Source organism: Neovison vison, chromosome 8 (genome assembly GCF_020171115.1).
Source record: "Neovison vison isolate M4711 chromosome 8, ASM_NN_V1, whole genome shotgun sequence".
Classification (NCBI taxonomy): Eukaryota; Metazoa; Chordata; class Mammalia; order Carnivora; family Mustelidae; genus Neogale; species Neogale vison.
The window spans coordinates 33,486,125-33,509,087 of NC_058098.1; the positions used below are offsets into that span (position 1 = coordinate 33,486,125).

Here is a 22,963-nt window from a genome sequence, read left to right on the forward strand (position 1 = left end):
AGCGAAAGAATAAAAAGAGCTGGAAGGTGTAAGAGAATTAATGAGCAATAGAGCAGGGACTGGAGTTCAGAGATTAAAATGGATGAATTTCATATTGTTACAAATGGAATAGATACAGTCTTCTCAAAATGCTTTATTTGTTTCTGATTAAGAAGTAATATACATATCATAAAATATGGGGATAGATACAGACACAAAAGATGGGGACAGAAATCTACATTTTTGTAGATTAGGAAGTGGTGTAAGTCATGGTGTTAAAAAGTGCCTAGAAAATCACCAATTTCCACCAACTCATCCCAAGTCTATCAAGAGCTTGCTCCTCAGTGTTGGGAATCTGAATCTCCCGTTTCTCTAGGCAGGTCCAATCTTTTGAACCTGAACTTACCATTGAGTAAGTGCTTTAAGATATCCAAACACAATGCAGGTTAATAAACAAGTGAGATCATTATCTTTTTACCTCAGGGGTAGCCACCTCTCCTTTTACCAAAGGCTACCTTTTGTTTTTCAGCACTTTAGCCTGCCAGGGGATGACGTTGTCTAAACACATTTCCAATGTTTTCTCTTTTAACAGTTAATATATTTCCAGGATGCAAGTTCATTTCTTTCTAAAAGGTTCCTAGGACACCCATTGAAAAGTCAAAAGCAATGAGCTCAAAGGGATTGCTATTTTGTTGGAGAAGAACGACACCCTTTGTGTTGAAGTGGGGCATTGCAGACTGTGGTCACTCTCCGCACAGTGTCTCTTTGTCAAGTAATACATGCCGAAAAAAAAAATAATACAGATGGGAAAATATTGTGCACTGTCAGATCTTGGAAACGGCCGGAGGATTTTTCCTCACCAATGTCTTGTCGATGACTTTCACATTCTGGCACCCTGAAAAAATAATGCATACATTTAATATGAAATGAATGCAATAATAATCAGGCAGGTAATCGTTTTCCCAAGGAATGTAAAACTTGACAAATGTAAGGTTTATGATTTAAGGTAAGCTTGCCAAATCTTATGTGGCATGAGACCACTTTTATTACCTAAACAGTCCTTAACACAAAATGACTGGCACATATTTTTATTAACACAAAGAGTATATTCTTTCTGCCACATTTAATAGAGAGTCAGCGGCTGAAAGCTCTCTTTTAGGATATGTCTGTAGCAAATTAAAATGCATAGTGAGGATTCACAGAATGGCGTTCTTCTCTCCCTGTGCCTGTGTCCACACAGGCTCGGCGCAATAGCTGTAGACCATTGATCTCGGGAATTCTATCTACGAGGACCATCTGGGTGAAATGGATCATAGAAAAGGAAACCCTCATTACCTTCAGAAGTGGGTAATTGGCTCAAAGGCATTCTCTGCATTGAGAGGTCCATTCGGAGTTAAATTCAAAGCAGTCACTAGTAATAATGACACTTTTTTCTTACTCATTTCTCCAGCAAATACTATTTGTGTGCAGGGCGCTGCTCTGAACACTGGGAATACTGCATTGAAGACAACAGACGAAGATCCTTGCCTTATGCTTCTTATAGTCTCCAGAGGAAAAGAGGATATATAATGCAAGTAATTTGAAAGTAGATCATATGATAGTCAATGTATAGGCGATGGGTGCTATGGGAGAAGAATGACAGTCACAGGGAGAGAAAACTAGAAGCTGAGGGAGTGGGTGGGGCATGGACTTCCATTTTAAATAAGGTGGGCAGGATGGCACCCTTTGAGAAAATACAAGTTCAGTGAAGATGTGAAGGATGTCAGCCTTGTAGACATCTGGGGGAAGAGCATCCAGACAGATGGGATAGCCAGTGGGATAGCCAGAGCAAAAGACGTCAGACTGAAACATGGCCGCCATAGTTAGGGAGGAATGGGAGGAAAATGTGGCCTGGGCAGAATAAGCAGGGGTGACAGGAGTAGGAGTTGAGGTCAGAGAGGTGACAGAGGTCAAGCCACATGAAGATCTTGTAGGCCATGGTGAGGACGTGGGCATTTACAGTGAGTAAACAAACCAAGAGCCATTGGAGGGTTCTTATCAGAATGGTGGCATGATCTGAATTCATGTGGGAAGAGTTCATTCTGACCGCTGTGATCAGAACAGGCTGGGAAGGAGAGGGAGGCAAGGTGGACACACAGACTAGCAATGCCCAATGGGAGAGAGGCTCTGATTGGGAAGAAACACAGAGAAACCATCGCAGCAATGAGTGAGGTCAGGTTCTGATCACATTTTGCAGGCAGACCTCCTGTCAACGTGAGTAGAACTCCTGTCAATGTGGGGGTGTGAGGGAAATGAGAAGTCAAAAGTGACTCAAGATTTTTGAAACAAGGGTACTAACATGAACCATCTCCACTGGGGAGTCTGCAGATGGAACAGGGTTTTTTTTTTTTTTTTAAGATTCTTAAAAAATCTTTAAAATTTTTTAAAAATCTTAAAAAAAATTTTAAGATTTTTTTAAAGATTTTTTTTAAGATTTTTTTTTAAAGATTTTATTTATTTATTTGACAGAGAGACAGTGAAACAGGGAACACAAGCAGGGGGAGTGGGAGAGGGAAAAGCACGCTCCCACTGAGCAGGGAACCTGAAGTGGGGCTTAATCCCAAGACCATGGGATCATGATCAGAGCCAAAGGCAGTTGCCTAATGATTGAGCCACTCAGGAGCCCTGGAACTGGTTTAATAGGAAAAGGTAGCGGTATCATTTGGACTTCCTCGTGGAGGTGTTGACTAGCCAGTTAGATTTTTTGTTCAGGTGAGATGAGGAGGAATAATGGATAGCGTTTGCCCTTCACATACTCACACTCACCCACACAGCCTTGATGAAACAGTCAAAAACAGAGGCAAAGCAACTGTTACTGGCTATGGACTCCCTTTGTCCAGAGAGTGCTCTGCCCTAGAGTTGTAAACACGGAGCCAACTTCCAACTTCATTACAGCCCAAATGACTCCATCTTCTTCCTCTTCATGTTTACTGCTCTCCACCAAGGAGCCCATAAGAAGAAAAGAAAGTTGGGAAGAAGAATGACAAGTCTTACCACTCAGAGCCATGGCCAATCGGAATTCGTCCTTAAGTATCTCAAGGACATCTTGAACACCTTTCTCTCCCTAAGCAAATAAAAGATATAGATATTTGGGGTAAGTCGGTTTGACTTGATTCATGTATTTATCTCACTGTTGTTCCGTTTTATATGTTTATTTCATTGTCCTCTAAATTACCTGGGAAGCCAAGCCCCAGATGATTGGTCTCCCCACAAACACAGCCTTGGCTCCCAGGGCTAGAGCTTTAAGAACATCAGTGCCTTTCCGAACACCCCCATCCAGGAAGACTTCCACCTTCCCTTCCACAGCCTCCACGATTTCCGGCAAAACATCAATCTGCAGAGAGGAGAGGTCAATCAAGTGAGGCTATGCTGGTTGAAGTGTTACCCAGCTCAACCCCCACGGCCATTGACCATTTGATGAGGGTTTAGCGTGAAAGAAGCGAAACAGGTTTGCAGTCAATAGTACAATTATTCCCTCCTGGAAGAAAAGGAGTGAAAATGTCAGTACCTAAAACACCAACTAAATTTATTATTTTTATTTTGAAGTTCAAGGCTTTTTTTTTTCCCCTTTCCTGATGTTCAAATTCAAAGACCATGATTTTTAAAAATACAAACAAAATTTTAATGCATGTAATGACATTTTATAACTATGCTTTATAAAATGCATAGAGGTATCTTGCTCATATAAATTATTCTGTACATGATTTACCCTTGCAAATCAATTGTTAAAATTAATACTTAATTGCGAGTGGAAGCAATGGTGTGTGAAAATGCGAGCAGGGCTAACAATGAAAAACTCTCTGATTTCCCCAACCAACATCTTTTGCATCCAGCCCTACATTAGAGAACTCTCTATGAAAATATTTTTCTTGCTTTAAAAGGACATGACCACAGGCACCTTCAAGATTCTCGTCTTGATTGACAGTTGATGATGGGCTTGTATCAGCACCAGAGAGTACAAGAGACTCATGGGGGTGAATTTGGTGGATGGCAAATATGGTTCCTGATCCTTCACACCACTCGGAAACTACCCCTTTTTCCAAGGTAACTTTGCAGTGTTTCCTGCTAAAGGAAACAGAGTGCACTGGCCTGCTCCTTGACATTGGCCTTGGCCTTGCAACGTAGTTTGGCCAGTAACATGTGAGCAGAGGTGGCAGAGTGCCATTTCTGGGCATAGACCTTAAAGGACCTCACGCACATTAAATTTCTCTGGCACCTGTGCCACTTGCCATGAGAGAAGCACCCCCTGGGCACTGCTTCCCCTTTAGCTGGGGCCCCAGAATAAATACTCCAGAATTCAGGAAGCAGAACTAGCCCAGCTAAGCTCAGCTGGACACAAAACTTGGAGCACAGCCACCTAACCAGTACCAAGACCAGATCAGCAGACTGCGCCCCCCGCACTCCCTGTCCCGGCCAGCTGACACAAAGTTTCACGGGACTAAATGACTGTTGATTTAAATCACTGAGTTTGGAGTCTGTCCTTTCACGGCACCACATGGCAATAGCTAATAGAGTTGGCTAATAGCTAATACAGTTAATAGCTAATAGCTGATACAGTTGTCTCTCTTGTGTAAATCCTCGCCCTTGAGAATGGAAATGATTGACAAGGTGAACTGTAGGTCAAAATCTGTAGAAATTACCTACATTCATTCCCAAATATTTGAGTATAAAATTAAGTCCAATCTCCATTTAAAATGGACGCTGAAGGAGCGACCATGCATTCAAGTGCGATTTTTTTCTAGACATAATTGTGCCGAAACCACTCAAAGGCTTTCCCGCTTCTCCCCCAAAATTGTAGAGGCTCAACTTAAAGAGAGTTTTATGTAAAAGGCTGAAGACCAAACCTGGCCACATATTTGGAGGAAGTGAAGGCAACTTTTGGCACACAGCCCCTAAGTGTTTGGCAGGTAATGTGATTTTCCCCTTTTCCTTTTGGCTTTTCTGCCTTGCCAAACATGCTCTGGATCCATTTACATATGTCCCTTTACCTATACATAGTCCTCCTTTTACAGTCAGGCAAGTTACATCAACATATAAATGCTACAATTTCCAAGAGATGATGCAAGCTATAATTAAGCATATTTCCCCATTTGAAACCAAAACCAAAGAAAAATATTAGCTAGCTCGGGTTCAATACACATTTTCAAAGTCACGCAAATCAAGTCTGTTTACGTTATTTCTAACGCCCAACCTGGCCTAAAAGGAAACTAATAAGGATACTTAAAATGTGAATTCTGGGCTACAAAATGGAACCCAGATAAGTGTTTTGTGTGTCGTGGACAAGGCTGTTCTAACCATTGCTGAGCACTTCTATCCTCCTCCTTTTTCTTTCTGTAGCTGCAGTTTCCCCGGGTGTATATTTCAGAGAATAATTCTGACTGGAGGAGATTAAATAAATAAATACAGTAGATGAATCCACTGTTTTACGACTATTACATTTCTTCTTTCTGGCTTGCTAGACATTTGAGAGACCATTCATTTTGACTTTTCTTCGCTTCATGATTCTTGAGACAACTAATTGTGGGCTCACCTCCATGGGGTTAATCTACAGGAAAATACATTAAGATCCTGATATGCTGACTAACGCATCCATCCATCCATTCACTGACTTTTGAAGACCCTGTATATTCAAGCCATGATGCCAAATGGTCTAAGGGAGCCAACAAGAATCCCACAGGGTTGTGACTCACAAGGAGACTTTTCTCCATTCCTGCTCAAGTCACATTCTTCCAGGATATTCCCTGTCCCACAAAACTACTCACAGGGAGTACCCACCTTTCTATCTTCCCAAAACATCCATCCTATACTCCCAATTTCTCATGTTTTGGGCAAGGAACACTTTAAGAGTCTCAAACCAAAGTGGGGTGCCTGGGTAGCTCAATCAGTTAAGTGTCTGACTTTTGATTTTGACTCAGGCCCTGATCTTAGGGTGGTGAGATTATACCCTGTGTCTGCTTAAGATTCTCTCTCCCTCTTCCTCTGCCCCCTCCTGACCAGCTCTCTGTTCTATTTCTAAAAAGGAAAAAAAAAAAAAAAAAAGGGTTTCAAACCAAACTAATTGAACATAGGCAAAAGCAGATAAAGCCAGAGCTGTTTTAGTTAAAAGCAAAAAGAGCCAGAGTTCAGGATGCTGTCCAGAAATCCTCCCCTGACTCTCTACCCATCATCCTTTGCCAGGCATCCTTGGATGGGGTTTCTACTAAGCACACTTAGAAAATTACTAGTTCCTATAGGCTTGCCTGATTGTTCACAATTGCAAGAATGGTTGCAATTATTTCCCTCCCTATCTTCATTTCTTTGTAACAGGATATTTCTGCTCTTCCAGAGAGAAAAGAAATGAGGCTAGAGAAATGAGTCTATTTCCCCATCCTTCGCAACTAAACTACACTTGGGACCTGCCGTCACCAAGAGAACGTAGAGAGAACAGAACAGAAAGAAGCTACAGTGTGCATTTTCTAAGCCTCAATCTCAAGAGGCCTTGCAATTTTACACTTACCTTCTAGGAAACCTGCCATCTTGTGAGAACCAGCCTACCTAATGTTCCAGATGTGAGACAATGCAGAACTGTCCCTGCTGAAGTCACCCCACATCAGCCTGTCCTAGTCATCCCAGCAACTGACCACATGCATTTGAGTGAGCCCAGCCAAGACCAGAAGAACTTCCTAGCAGGTTTCAGCCCAAATTGCAACTCACAAAATTGTGACATGAATAAAGAACTATTGAGTTTTGGCCAGCAAATTTCAGAGTGGTTTGTTACCTGGCAAAAGCTAATGGATACATCAAGTGCTTTTCAAAGGTAGAATTGCATGAATCCCTTTTAAAAGAAAAAATCGGGTCACCTGGGTGGCTCAATGGGTTGGGTGTCAGACTCTTGATTTTGGCTCAGGTCATGATCTCCCATCATGAGATTGAGCCCCACATTGGGCTCCACACTGGGCATGAGCCTGCTTAAGTTTCATTCCCTTGCCCTTTGCCTCCTGCCCACCCCCAGTTACTCTCACTCTCTCTGTCTCTTAAAAAAATAATAATAGGGGCACCTGGGTGGCTCAGTAGGTTAAGCCTCTGCCTTCAGCTCGGGTCATGATACCAGGGTCCTGGGATCAAGCCCCTCATTGGGCTCTCTGCTCAGCAGGAAGTCTGCTTCCCCCTCTCTCTGCCTGCCTCTCTGCCTACTTGTGATCTTTGTCTGTCAAATAAATAAGTAAATAAAATCTTTAAATAACAATAATAATAATAAAATCTCTTAAGGTCTCATAGAATGTGTCCAAGGACTCAATTTTGGAAACCATTGCCTGAACAACCCAAATATTAATCTATGAAAATGTTTATAGTTGAACATTTTCACTAGAAAAGAATGTCATATTTTTAAATTTAACAAAGTTTAGTCCCAGTTAGAATCAAAACAAAAATGAAAATATTAAAAAACAAAACAAACAAACAAACAAACAAAAAACAACCTTCCAGGGCGCCTGGTTGGCTCAGTCATCTGCCTTTGGCTCAAGTCATGGTCCTGAAACCAGGACCATGGAGTCCAGCCCCACAAGGGGCTCTCCACTCGGTGGGAAGCCTGCTTCTCCCTCTTCCACTTTCCCTGCTTGTGTTCCCTGTCTTGCTGTCCTTCTCTCTGTCAAATAAATAAATAAAATCTTTAAAAAAAATACTTCTAGGGCTCAAAGACTCCAGAGACTCTGTCTTTAGACTCCAGTTTGAGACATTCCAGAACTATGGATTTTGAAAATCAATTTGAAAATACTGTCGTTTTGTTCTCAAGTTACTTCAAAAGCAAACTTTTTTTTTTCCCCCATGTAAGCTCTACACCCAGCACGGGGCTTGAATGAATGACCCCAGCTCAAGAATCACACACCTTGCCCACTGAGCCAGCCAGACGACCCTCTTTAAGAGCAACTTTGGCCACATTATGACCTTGAATGTAAGGACATTGACATGAGCTTAATTTGTAACTGTTCGTTCCTCATCTCAAAACCTACACACTGGGAGAAAAGCATCTTCACTGTGAGCCAAATCTAATCACACATTTCTCTCGCCATCACGGCCCTCAAATGTCTTCTAAGTATGAGACGAACCCCAAGCAAACATCTCCTCTCTTCGCACAGCATGCAAACGGGAGTGTCATTGTTTTTTTTTAAAACAGTCTCTGGACCACAGCTCAAAAAGTCCTTTTAGATAAGTTTCCATAACCCCTCAGCCAGAGGGAAATAAACCACACCATTTAGATATTTTCCCCTTAAAATCTTGTTAGATTTGATTTCAGTAGATTTAGATTCTATTTTTAAGAAAACAAACAATTTGGCCGGCACACTAAGTCTATGTCTTCATATACAGGAAAGGCACAAGTCTGCCAATGACCCTTGAGCTGTGACCAACTTCTCCTCCCTGACCAGAGGAGGTCTTCATTCTCCTTTACCTGCAGGCAACATTCCATATCACTGAAGAAGATGGGTCTCAGGAAAGCTGAATTGGAAAGGACTGGAAACTCTCAGTTTTGTGATTCGATTCTTGACTCTGTGATCCTACAGCATGCAAAGATGAGGTTCATTCCTGCCATTAGTGTTTTAGGAAGAACCGTGAGTACAAATATGGACAACATCCAATATTTCCCTATAGTCGGTTAGTTTGTCCAAAGGCCCACACACCTGGTCTATGGATTTTTCTAAATCAACCTGCTGGTTCAGTGAAAGAGGAATCCACTACTACTTGACAAAATTATTTGTCCTCCTGTACTTCCAGTTGTTTGAATAAATTCGTTGGTCATCCCAATTAAAGCCACCCATATAATAACTATGACTGAATGACTCTGCTAACATCTGATAACCCTCGTGGAGCTAATTGCTCCTTCACAGTTTTAACTCAGTCCCACAGCTCTTCAAGACAGTTCGGTTTACTTTTATATCTGTCCACAAAGGATTTCTTTTTTAACAGTGACTTTTATAAAGTTTACAAATAAATGTATTGGATGATTTAATGATCTACTTCAGGTAGATATATGTCACTAAATTTAAAATTCAAGATCTCATCTATTTGCACACATTTTACCATACCCAAAATACACAGAAAAGAGTCAGACATGGAGAAACTGCAATGGAAATGAGAATTCCAAAGGGAAATCTCAGCATTTGCTGAAACTCACAGTGGCCGGCACCCCATCAAGTTGTCGAGCCCCGTGATTCGACACCAAGATCCCATTCAAGCCATGTTTAACTGCCTCCCGGGCATCATCACCTGGAAAGAGCAAGACAGCCATTGTATGAAAAAGGCATCTTAACAGAAGGCTTGGGTTTAGAAGGTGAAAGGTCCCAGTCAAAGAGAGCCTGAGTTCACACATCTACACCTTGCTCAGAACCTTTAGCATAGAAATACATCAGTGCTCAGGTCAAGAAGAGTAGTGACAGTTTCCTTGGCCAAAATGTTAGCACATATAGTGATCATGAGATAAAATTAATGAGAAAAAATCACGAGATAAAATCTCATGAGAATCATGAGATAAAATTTTCAATAAACAGCCAATTGACATGCAGTTAAAATTAATTTATTCTCACAAGAAAGTACTCCTGCTAAGTAATTTTATTATTTTTAATAAGATCATACCATTTAGCATTTAGCAAAATTATTCCTCTGCAATTTAGATAGCATTAAAGAATATATAAGTGGCAAGCACCTGAAATGTAACATGGAGGGAACAAGTCTTTTCCAAAAACATTCTTTAATACAAAGTAATATCTTCATTAATTATCTTATCTTGTCTTATCTTATTCTATAATTAAGTGTATTTTGCCCAATGAAGTATATAAAAATGCACAAAAGTATACAAAAATAAAATTATATGCTATGTCTCTAATCATGCTTCAAAATATACCAACTTATGAAAATACAGTTTTAAAATAGATTAGGGGCTCCTGGGTGGCTAAGGCAGTTAAGTGTCTGCCTTCAACTCGGGTCAGGATTTTAGGGTCTTGGGAGTCTTACATCGGGCTTCCTGCTCATCAGAGTCTGCTTTTCCCTCTTCCTCTGTCTCTCTCCCTCCCATTCTTTCAAATAAATAATATCTTTTAAAAAGTAAATTAAAAAAATAAAACAGATTAACATTCTCTCAAATCAATTTCCAACTCATTTTTTATATTGTATATTTTAAACTCTTATGTTCAGCATGCTCCCAACAGCAAACCGTTTAGTCGCTAACCAAATCAGAAAAGTAACAATGGTTCTCAAATTTAACACTCAAAAATACTTGGTCTAAGGTTGAGGTGAAAATCAGATTTGGGAGATGTAACTGGATGGATATAGAACATTGTATACATTCATAAATTAAGCAGTGGAAATCAAGGGCAGATCTAAGAACAATTTTTAAAAAGACTCATAAAAGGATCTGTAATTCTGAGTATTTTAAAATTTTATGCTAAAACACTGTTCTTTCCAAGTGGTGTTTTATGGAATGCTAGTTTTTGAATATTCCCCATTTAAAATATGATGCCACTGGGGCACCTGGGGGGCTCAGTGGATTAGGCCTCTGCCCTCAGCTCAGGTCATAATCTCGGGGTCCTGGGATCGAGCCCGGCATCGGGCTTTCTGCTCAGCAGGGAGCCTGCTTCCCCCCACCTCTGCCTGCCTCTCTGCCTACTTGTGATCTCTGTCAAATAAATAAATTAATTATTTTTAAAAAACTAAACTAAAATAAAATATGATGCTATTATTATTTTTCTTCTAAAATTACAGTAGATGAAAATGTTAAACTTATGTTTTAGGGACCAAATGTCTGTGACTCCCAAAGTTCATATGTTAGAACACTAACCTTCAATGTGATAGTATCTGGAGATGGTGCCTTTGAAAATTCATTAGGATTTGATGACATTATTAGAGTTGGGCTTTCATGAGTGCCCTTATCAAAGAACATTGGGGAACTTGCTGACCACCTCCCTCCAGTCCTGTTCACATGAAGAACTGGTCATGTAAGCACACAGGGAAAAGGCGGCCTCCACAACCTAAGGGAAGAGCTTACACCAGAAACTGACCAGGCTGGAATCCTTATCTCAGACTTCCAGCCTCCACAACTATGAGAAAATAAATGTCTGCTCTGTGAGCCACACAGTCTAAGGCATTTTGTTATGGCAGCTAGGGCTGATCTAGACATCACATGACTGTCTTGTTGTTCTTGTTAGGGTTCACCTTTAAGGAATGTTCTGATGAGCCATAAGATACAATGAAATAGTATAAAAGGTGCTCTGCTTCATGACTTGCCAGTGTTTCCCAACTAATTACTTTGTTATCTGCTCACCTCTAAGCCTGTGTTGTGTTATGCATTTTGTTATATTCTCAATATATGATTCATATTCTATATTTAATTCATATTGAAATAAAATCTAATGTTTCCATGACGCTGTTTTGGCTATCTTTTTTTTTTTTTTTAAAGATTTTATTTATTTATTTGACAGACAGAGATTACAAGTAGACAGAGAGGCAGACAGAGAGAGGAAGGGAAGCAGGCTCCCTGCTGAGCAGAGAGCCCAACATGGGGCTCGATCCCAGGACCCTGGGATCATGACCCGAGCCGAAGGCAGAGGCTTTAACCCTCTGAGCCACCCAGGCACCCCTTGGCTATCTGTTTTAATCTAAGCATGCGGTGCAGATTGTGAGATGTCTCAAGAAACTTCTGAGTCACCCACAAGGAAAAGGCCCTCACACCGAGGTTGAAAGATGATTTTTTTTTTCCCAACCCCATTGATTGATTCATACTTTTAATTTTAATGTTGTTTCATATTTGGACCATACATATTTTATTTCACAGCTTTATTTTCCTGAATTTCTAATTGCATTTTTCTCCTTTTGCTCCAGTTACCATGAGCCTTAAGACTATCCTCAAAATTCTATGGGGCCTGGGTGGTACAGTCTTTTGAGCAACTAACTCTTGGTTTCAGCCTGGGTTATGATCCCGATGTTTGAGATCTGTGTGAGGCTTCACACTCAGCAGAAGAATCTATTTGAGACTCTTTCTCCCTCATTCTACCCCTCCCCCTACACTTGCATATGCATGCGCTCTCTCTCTCTCTATATATATATATAAATATATATAAATATATTTATTATAAATAAATTAAATTTTTAAAAAAAGAGTATCCTCTAATTCTTCAAACTTTCCATTTATTCTATCTAACCTATTTAAATCATCTTCTTTTCCCTCTGGAGACTTCCCTCCTGAACCCTTTACCTACTTACTCTATCCTGCTCTGATTACTCTCAAGGTTGACTGCTGACCTTCATCCTAAGGATTGCTCCTATTTTCTGTGACTTGAATCTCTTGAAGTCTAATTTATGACTACATTTGGTTTAAGTTCTCATTTGTGTATAGTACATTAATTCTTTTGTAAGCTCCTAAAAAGGGATCCATGCAAGGTAAACCTATGAGCACCAAAATAACTTCTTTTGTCTTTGGTGATTGCATTAAGTATAATATTCTAGGTTGAAAATCCTTTTCCTTAGAGACATTGCTCCACCATCTTCTAGTTCCCATTGTTGCTACAAGAAGACTGATGCCAGTTTTACTCCATTCTTTGTAAGTAACCTGCTTTGTTTTCCCTCTTGATACCCATTTTCTCCCCTGAAATTTCACAAGGGATGTAATAAATTATGATTTGTTTTCTGAGTCTAATGGCTTAAGTTTCCAGCATTCAAACACTGCCTAAAAATTTCTTCCTTGCCTCTTTCCTTTATTTTTTCTATGAATCCCTATCTTCAATATTTAAAATATTGGACATTTTCAAGGGTCTCCAAGACTCTGTTTCATTTAATCATGTTTTCCATTTGTCTTGTTGTTCTTATATATTGTGAGAAATGTCATTGACTCTCTTATTAAATCAGTAACTTCATGTTTAATTCCAGAAATCATGTTTTTAGTCTTTGAGAACTGGTTTTATCGTACTCTGATTTTCTTTTCATGGAAGACTCTTCTTACTTAGGTATACTTTCAGCTTCTCTGAGTCTATCATTTGGAATTTTTTAAAGTTATTTCTTTTTGTTTTATTTTATCTCTTTCCTCTGGGATCAGCTTCTCTATAGATTAATCTTGGTCTTTTATGTTTTAGTGTTTCAGATATGCCTTATGATGTTACATTTTCCACTTATGTTTGAGGAAGAAAGATTTGGGTCACTGCTTTGGCACTCTGGACTGTTTTATAAATCACTTTCATTCTTTCCAAGTCTTTGCCTGGAGTAGAAACTCTTGGAGCTCCATGTGAGACAACACAAGGAATGTTAACTAAGGGGCTACTGGACTATGAGCTCCTCATGTGTCAGAATTGAGAACAGCAACATTACATATTTTAAATATTATCCATCCCTAGGTTGTCCCAGCCAACCATTCATTTCTTTAGAAAGATGGAGCTACTATGCCACATTGCCCATTGGTGCTCAGGGGATGAGGAAAGACAGGATGGTTGGCTATTGTAAGAGTTTACAAACAGAGCTCCCATGAATCCCATGGCTTGATTCTCCACTTCTCATCCACCATCTCTGTCACACCTGCAGACTAGATGCCCAGCGCCTCCCCACCATTCATTACAGAATCTCCCCCAGCTCCTCCAGGGCACTCTCTGAGTGTATCTGGAGGGACAGTTTTCTTTGCACTTTCCTCCTATCAGCACATTCCCTTACGTTTTGTTCCTCTCATAAATTTTGTGAAGTTTCTCTGCTGTGTGTGCCCATTTTCCATTGCTTTGCTGTCATAAGACTTATGTATTTTTGTATTTCCATACTTTAATTTCAGGGGCATCGTGGCTTTGATGAAAGGGTGTGTGTGTATATATATATATATACTCAGTCCATCAGCTGGAACAAGAAGCCCAATACATTATCATTTAAAACGTGTTTGGGGAAATGATCCTCTAAAAACATTTGCCTTAATACAATGCAAAATGTATTTGGAATTGGGGAGGTTTACTTTGGTTGTCTAATTGTGTGCATGAAACCAAACATCAAGTCAAAAGTAAAAAAAAAAAAAAATCAAAATATATGTAGTTACAACCAATGTTTTCAGAAATTGAAAATTATCAATAAACTAATCCTATATGGTATGAAAAAAGTTATTAGCTGCTTAAGCTTAGTAAATCAGGCCACCTGGATCTTGTATCTGAGACTTGCTTACTATGTAGGTGGCAAGTTTCTTAATTTCTTTGTGCATTGGTGTCCTAAACCATAAAAAGGGATAATAATTCACAGAAGATTGGCTTGTGGATTAAATTAGTTGATTGAGTATTTAGAAAGAGCCTGACGCATGTTGAACACTCAGATCAATATTAAATGTTACTATTAATTTCATCTGATGATGCAGGAAGTATGAACTCAGAAGATGAGTACGTGAAGGAAATTCATTTGCTGGATGCTTTTGGCAAGTTTGTTGGAGTTTTGTCTATAACAATAAATTGTCATCTTCGTCAGGATTATGATTATAAAAAGCCTTTCATTTGAAGTAAGCACTACTTAAGCAACAGTTTGTTATCTCCTATCATTTCAGTGGCTTTCCAGGTTCTTTTAGGCAGTGCTGGAAATGTAGGGGGAAATGACAGAATGGTTTGCTCAGAAGATAAGATCATGAGCATCCAGAGAAGCAAAATAAGAATAATTTATGACCAGATATGAACCCCTTTCATTAGCTGCCTACGAAACCTTGTCCAAAGTTTTACATTTTATTTTAACCCAGAGAGAAAAACAACCTAACCTTAACAAGAGGCTGAAAATATTTGGACTTAGCAAAAAGTTCATGAATCTTTGATATTTTTCATTAATCCTTAAAGTTAACTCCTATGACATTCCACATAAGTTAATTTGCCAGTTAATACATTAGTTGACTGACAATTACAATAGTCAGTAGGGGATAGCACTGTTTGCTATCTTATTGATATATTATTTCTATTTTTAATTGAAAATACCAAAGTGAAATGTAAGTACTCAAGATTTACCCTCAAGCCCTTGGAGCTTTTGACTCGGGACTCTGCTATCTCACAGGAATTTAGAAACTAAATCCTAGCTGCATGGCAGTTTTGAGCATAATCTGGAAACACTGAGTGAATATCTTTGAGAGTGTCGTGAAAAAAAACATATACAGGAAAAGAGTTAGTTATAGTTTTTGAGAAACAAAAAGCTACTATGGAAATACCACAGAATAGTTTTTAAAGTATTTTTTAAATTTTAAAACAACTCTGAAAAGCATTATGCCTTTGTTCATAAAGCCATTTGTTTATTAGCATGAGTTTTAGCAAAAAACAAATCCTATCTCAAATATTCATTTGGAGTTTGTCTTGAAGTTTTCCAATTTTAGTATATGTGCTGCCGAAGTGAGCACTGTGTTGAAGTTTCCAAGGGCAGGGTTTAACCACAGCAAGAGATGATTATACCTTGGACTTAATTTGCATTTGTTAAAATGCAATTATTAAAATGTTAATAAGGGGAAGATGTTTCATTGAGCTCCTTCCAGCTACCCATGATTTCATGTTCCTGCAAACATAATCTATACCTTTCTGATCAGGAAAATGGAAGAGGATGGCTGACTCTCCATCCACCCATGTGACTTCTGGATGAAGATCTGTGAAAGAGGGAGAACCAGATTTCCCAGAACTGGCCCTGCCTCCACCCACCCCCCTTTCAAGACTGAGTTTATGCGTTACTTGATGATTCTTGTTTGTTAAATAAATGAAATAAATAGTTACAGAAAAACTAGACAATATAAACTGTACACGTATAAATAAGTTATTTCCTTTCAAATGCCCAGTGCCCTATCTCTCTTTCTCTTGCTTTTGAGCTCTTTCTAATTAAATAGACTCATAGTTTTCACTGAGGATTCTACTCAGTTAACATTTGGGCCATCTATTCTGTGTAAAACATTATGAAACATGTAGAACGAAGTCATATGATCCACATGCGTGAGAACAAAAAGAGGTTATGGTGGAGGTGATGATCTTAGCTGAGATGACCGCAGAAGGAAGTTCTAGAACCCAGAGTATTTTACAACATAACACATGTTGGTGAAGTCTAATTGAATAGATTTTCATCATATTCTAGAGAACAGAGTTCTAGAAAATGGTATATACTGGGAATCCTAAATGGAGAAATTGGGTAAAAAAATTAAATTACCTCATTCTTTTATATGTTCCTTATTTAACTTAGACAAATATGAACCAAGACCAAAACTTCATTCTTCTTTTGTGTTTTAAGCCATTTTCTCCGGGCCCCCTCTATGATGAGAGTGAATTCAATGAAATGGCATTAATTTTCTAATTCAAACACACTTTCTTTTTTTCTTGATGTCAGCCACAGTCATCGCTTGCCTGGGCAGCAACCATTTCTTAAATGTCCCTCTGACCACAACGTTGCCAACTCCATCCATTAGGCTCATTATACAATGCTTGATTTTTCTAAAATGTTAATCTGATTAAGTTGATTCCATGATCAAGAGCCTCAGTGGTTCTCAAACCTCTTGTAGTCTACATGTTTCATAAATTTTCACTCAGAACTGCTTTATTTTGCCATTATTTCCCTCCGAGTCTTTCGACAACAAAGCAAAACTCAAGCATTATCTTTCATTCTGAAATAAAACCTTCCCTAACCCACTAAGTGTCCATACCTTATTTTAAACCCCACCCTAAAGTTGCATATCTGTCTGTAGCATCTGTAACATCTTATTGCCCCCAAATTCTTGTTTATATGTCTGTCTCCTGCAAGAATGGGCTCTCCTTTTGGCCGAGGACCTCAAATTACTATCTTATTTTTAACTTTAGCACATCCTAAGCATGATAAATATTTACAAAATGAATGTCTGAGCGAGTGAATAACTGAAGGGATGATTGAATGAATGAATGGGGAAGAAACTTCGTGTTTTCTTTAGTATCTACAGTTGAAGGTAGACACAGGAAGTCGCAATAACAATCACGGATGACAATATGGATACTAGTCAAGCAAGTGAAACTGTTGTTTAAAAGTGGCTCTAACACCAAGATCCACTCTTTGAAGTATAATTCACAGAAATTTTGAACTAGAACAATGAACAACAGGGAAGAATGTAACTATATTTTTTAACGGCAAAGATTAAGACAGCTCTGGATTTAAACCTATCTCCACTACTTAAAAGCTTTGCTGGTCCCATTCTTTTACTTCTATTACTTCATTTCTGCATACTTTAGGATTAAATAGATAAAACCTGTAGCATGCCCTCCGCTTTATAAATAGGAGCCATGTGACTCACATATTCAAATAAAACTGATGAAATGTTTTGATTAAAAGTTGTTGACCCTGAGATAAGTTGACAGAATCTCTCATCTCAGAGCCACTTCCTTAAACAGTCACATTTAAAATAATAAGTTTTTGGAAGTTTTCTATATATCAACTAAAAAATGTTTTCAAAGGCGAGAAAACACTTTTTTTTTGTGGGTAAATACATTTATACTCCAAATTATTGAAACCATTGGTACTACCCCATGGGATTTGAATACATATGGATGCTGGGGAAGCAGTCAAGTTTCTTAATACCCATGACTTGATATTTGAGGATGTTAATGTCATAATCAACCATTCTTTATGGGGAGGTGATATGGGATTTCCCACCCTCAAAAATCAGTCCTGGGAGCGCCTGGATGGCTCAGTGGGTTAAGCCTCTGCCTTCAGCTCAGGTCATGATCCAACCCGGCAAAGGGCTCTCTGTTCAGCAGGGAGCCTGTTTCCCCATCTCTCTCTGTCTGCCTCTCTGCCTACTTGTGATCTGTGTGTGTGTGTGTGTGTGTGTGTGTGTGTGTGTCAAATAAATAAATAAAATCTTCAAAAAAAAAAAAAAAGCAGTCCTAGTCATTGGTACCTGCAGGGGACAGGAGAAAAATAGAAAAGGCTTTTAAAACAGGTCTGGTTGTCATAATATCATCCTTGGATTTCTTCTTGATCTGAGAGCAGCTTGTGGAAGCTTTCAGACAAAGCAAAGAACTCAAAATATTTTTTCCATATCTTGCCAAGCTCTGTGATTTCGTGATGGCTCCAAGATAAGGCAGCTGCATCCCATGTTACCATGAAGGTAACTTCTTACTTCATGAAAGCCCAGCTCTTCAGTATTACCTAAGAATGAAGAACTATTTACTCACTAACATCAATAGGGAGAGTTGAGAGGTGTAATGTCTCCTTAGATTTCCATGTTAATTGTTCCTGATTATTTTCTCTTAAACATGTCACAATCATGTAGCTACAAAGAATCATAAGATCAGTATGAGAAATATACAAACCTCTCAAAATGCCTTTTGCAACAATTGGGAGAGATGTCAGCCCCCTCAGCCATTTAATATCCTCCCAGCTGATAGATGGGTCTATTGATTTAGTGACGTATGTAGCAAGTCCACTGTTGTCTCCAAAATTTTCCTTAGGAGAAAATGCTAAATCATTGGTTTCAAAATTTTTCATTCTGAAATAAACAGATACATAAAATGAGAAAATTCTCAAAGTTAGAGATAGTTTTACAATGACTCATTCAAAGAAAAATGAAACATCACCCTTTTCAAATCAATTAGATATTCCTCAACCATCTGTAGATTGGTTGCGTTCTTATTTCCCATGTTCTCTTGTAAGATTCCAGGCTAATTGTGACAATCAAGTAGACTTAGTTGGTCACTTAAATTTTATTGTATGTCTTAAGCTATGTTTATATAGAATAAATCAGTTTCAGGGAAAAACATATGGGCAAATTCCAACATCTCTACCTTTAATAAGCCAATCTATGAATATAGACAATAGATTTGATGCTATTTCAAGCCAGGAATGCATATTCATTATAACAACAGATATTTGCATGTTATATTACAATTTACAAAGGACTTTCATAAACCAATATTATCACAATTTTTAAGAAAACTTTCAGAAAATAAAATTGATACTTTATGATTCCCATTTTATATAGAAAATAAAAACAGAAGTGCAGAGCAAGGTGTCCCTACATAAGAAACCAGCGTTTAAGCTCCAACCTGGATCTCTGGTGATTACCAGATCACCAGAGATCACCTTGGTGATTACTTTTGACTTCAGGAAACTTTTCAATGTCCTTACACAAAATTCTAGAGGAGATTGGACCTGCGGTAACATCAGTTAATACCTTCAGTTAATACCTGTGACTATAGATTCTTTCTCCTGCCCTCTTGTTATGGTGGTGGTGGGCACAGGGAGAAGTGGGAAGTGTTTGCCAGGGATGAGTTGTCAGCTGTTGCTTTTCCCTCCTCCATTTAGGTTGTTTTCTCTGAGGCTGTCTGCCTGCTGACTCAAACTTCCCGATCTTTCAGACAATCCTGATCAGGGCTTGAGCTATCCAATACTAAGATCTTCATCTCTTTGCCTATGATATGACTGTTAATTTATGTACCAACTTGATTGGACTAAAGGATGCCTAGATAGCCAATAAAACATTATTTCTGTGTGTGTTTGTGAGGATATTTCTGGATGAGATTAAATTGGTAGACTGAGTAAAGATGATAGTCCTCATTTTTGTGGGTGGGCTTCATCCAATCTATTCAGATCCTGAATATAAGAAGAAAAAGTAGAGGAAGGACAAATTTGTTCCCTGTGCTTAAGGTGGGGCATCCATCATCTCCTGACCTTGGACATTGAACCTACTGGTTGTTAAGCCTTCAGATTTAGACCCGAACTTACACTATCATCCTCTGGTTCTTGCCTTCAGACTCAGACTAGGACTTATATCATTGGTTCCCATGGTTCTCAGACCTTAGGGTTTAGACTGGAACTACACCACTATTTTCCTGGGACTCTAGCTTATAGACAGAAGATTTGGGGACTTCTCAGACTCCATAATTGCATAAGCCAATCTCTCAAAATATGTGTGTGTTTGTGTGTACCCTACTGTTTCTGTTTCTCTGGAGAATCTATAATATGTGACTTTCTCCTGCTCCTGGAGCCTGAGTAAACCCCCGCACAACAGACTTGAAGTGTCAAAGATTTTGGCTTATAAATACCCCAGCTTCCTCATCCCAAGAGGGCGAATTCTGAGACAGGCTGTACATCATCTCCAGGATTTCCCATCAGGATTAAGGTTCAGTTGCCTGCAACCTGAAGCTGTATTGCTAATATGCTTACTGTTTGCTGCCTTTCTTCTTTGCGCCATTTTCCCACTTCTCTGCCAGTATTCCCTTCATCTTCCAAAGGAACTACTTGCATGTGAATCACTGGTACATAATTTCCACCTAGGGGAACCCAAACTGAGACACAGCTACACTGAGTTGCTGCTTTTCCCTCTGTCTAATTTTGTTGACCCAACTTAGACCATAATTTCTAAGACTCTACTACTGGCTCACTCTACATCTGAAATCTTTTCTCTTGGCTTAATATCCTGATATCCTGACTAGATTTTGGCAGTTCCTTGAACTAGGGACAAAGTTTTTTTTCTGCTTGCACCTCAGATCTCTAACTGAATGGATGACCATCTAGATACACAATGGCATCACTCTTGTGACTTAGCTGTTTAGAAACCCAAATCCAATTGCAAACTTCATTTCTCTGAAAGGCTGTCTTTGAATGATGACAGTGACCTGGATTCACCTTTCTTCTCTGCACATTATAAATTACCCTGCTAGCCAATCCCCAATTTGGGTAAAAGTACAGCTGTATATTAATCTCTGGCTTAGTCATAGCTCTTTCTTTGCTTCTACTAGCTCTGCCTTTGAACATATAAAGGATTTTGGAGCAATGATTATAACAATTTTTACATAAACCTAGAAGTACGTGAGCACATTATTTTTATTTTTTAAAAGACTTATTTTAATACAAACTAAGTGTAGTGTTTTTAACATACTTTCAGCTGGAATAGCTGGTTGTGTACCTCAAGTGGCATATATTATCATAAGGGCATGAAAATTCACTTCCCACCAAATTCTACTCAAGCCATTTGCAAAGTTTTCTCAATAAGAATTGAATAGCTTGTCCTGTAGTTTCATTGACTCGTGTGGCCATTAAAGATAATTCTAAGAAAATTCTAACTTAATGAAAGTCATACTGGTCCCCACCCACTTATGGAGCTTTGGTTTGGATTTTAGTTGAAATATTTGGACATTTCTTTTTATGAAACCATTTAGGGTTGTACATTTTATCACAGCCTTTGGTATTCTGTGGTTGTCTTAATTTGAATTACGGTATGCTTTTGGTCAATAAACATATTCTTATTATGAAGACCTATTCTATTACCTAAAAATGGTATTAAGTGATATTAAATTCCAAACTTTTAAATAATATTGTGAATAAGAAAAAGGTTTGGTCTGTCTATCCCATAGCAAGACTGGTGGCAGGGGGAAGAAAAACATCTGTATGTGTATATACTCTGCATGGCACCCCACCCCCATCCCAAACAAGCTACAGTGTTTCAGCAGGGGCGGGGTGGAGGGGCGAATTGGATAGGAAAAAACAGAAACATGGATAAAATTATATAAATAACTGTTGTTATTCTTGGATGGTGAAATGCAGATCAACACTTGAATGAATGTTGCCTTACAGAAATTTCAGTGCACAATGAAGCCTTGTTGTTACTCTAAAACGTCGTTCAAAGCCAGAAACCAAGAGAAAGTTTTCAGATATCTTGACAGAGACCCATGATGGAGTGTTTTACCAGGGCTTCTGAAGGAAACCTCCATGAATACTATTTTTATGCGAATTATGACACCTACACAAAAAACACGTAAAGTAGCTGTTGATAACCGAAGTATTCCATTTCTTGGGGAAGGAAAAGAGCAACATCAAAATAATAACACAATGACTTGGAACTTAATGCTCCAAATCCTGAGCTGTTTAATGACCTAAAGGCAAGGAAAAGAACTGGCTTTGTAAGGGACTCATTGTGCCCTGAATGGCTCCCAAATATACTTTTTAATCTATATAGAAATTATTTTAACTTTTAGTCAAGTTAGCCTCATAAGAATAGTAACAACTACTAAAGAAAGTGAAACATCATTGAATAACGAATAGTAACTCTAATGATATTATTGACAAATATATATAATTTGCTCTAAGTATGGATGAGAAGACATTAAAGACAAAGCTATGTGTCTCCATAATGTGAAAGAAAATATAAAACATTAACCAGTAGAGCCCATGACATCAACACAATATGAGAGATAGATTCATAATACATACAGAAATTGGTACATGGGCCACTAGTCTTTAATGCTGATTAGAAAACACTTATATTGAGCACATAGCCCTGCTAATTTCTTCCTCAATGTGCTGGACTATTAGAAGAAATGGCCAGGGCATGGATTTTAAGTTTGAGCTTAAAATCTTGATTAATGTTTTAGCAGTCATGTTTTATTGGGTAAATTTCACATGATCTGGTACATTTTTATCGATTGATTCAACATTACTTCTTGAGCACCTACTATGCACCGGTGTTTTGGATTGTTAGGATATACCGGTAGGCAAAACAATAAAAAAAATAACCTGCCCAGCTAGGGTTGACATTCTAGCAGGGGGAGACAGAAAATAAACAATAAATATAAATAACTTATGGAACATGTTAGAACGTAAGGGTTATATAAAATAAAGAAAAAAACTAGAACAGAACAGGAGGATGTGAACTGGTAGAGGCTGAACTTGAAAGTTTAAATATCATAATCAGACCAGCTCTCATTGAGAAGCTACCTTGTAAAGGAAATTAGTGGAACATTGTGACTTTATTTGTTTCCTGTTTCCACTATAACAAATGACCACAACCTTTAAAATGACACAGATGAGGGCTTTAAAGTGACACAGATTTATTATACTACAGTTCTGGAGGTCAAAAGTACGAAATGTATCTCCCTGGATTAAGCTCAAGGTGTTGAAACTCTTTTTCCTTCCATAGGCTCTAGGGGAAAATCCATTTCCTTGCCTTTTCCAGCTTGTAGAGACCTACATGCCCTGACTCCTGATAATATCC

General features: G+C 38.6%; 1 protein-coding gene across 1 annotated transcript in view; it reads right to left on the reverse strand.

The window, feature by feature from the left end:
* Positions 1–803: 803 nt before the first annotated feature.
* HAO1 (hydroxyacid oxidase 1) overlaps positions 804–22,963 on the reverse strand; it is a 49,122-nt gene continuing 26,962 nt past the window's right edge. Inside the window, exons 4-8 of the mRNA XM_044262392.1 lie at positions 18,285–18,460; positions 9,167–9,258; positions 3,194–3,352; positions 3,013–3,082; positions 804–874 (exon numbers count right to left, since the gene is read on the reverse strand). Of these exons, the coding sequence (XP_044118327.1) occupies positions 804–874; positions 3,013–3,082; positions 3,194–3,352; positions 9,167–9,258; positions 18,285–18,460 (568 nt within the window). The remainder of the gene's footprint in view (positions 875–3,012; positions 3,083–3,193; positions 3,353–9,166; positions 9,259–18,284; positions 18,461–22,963) is intronic.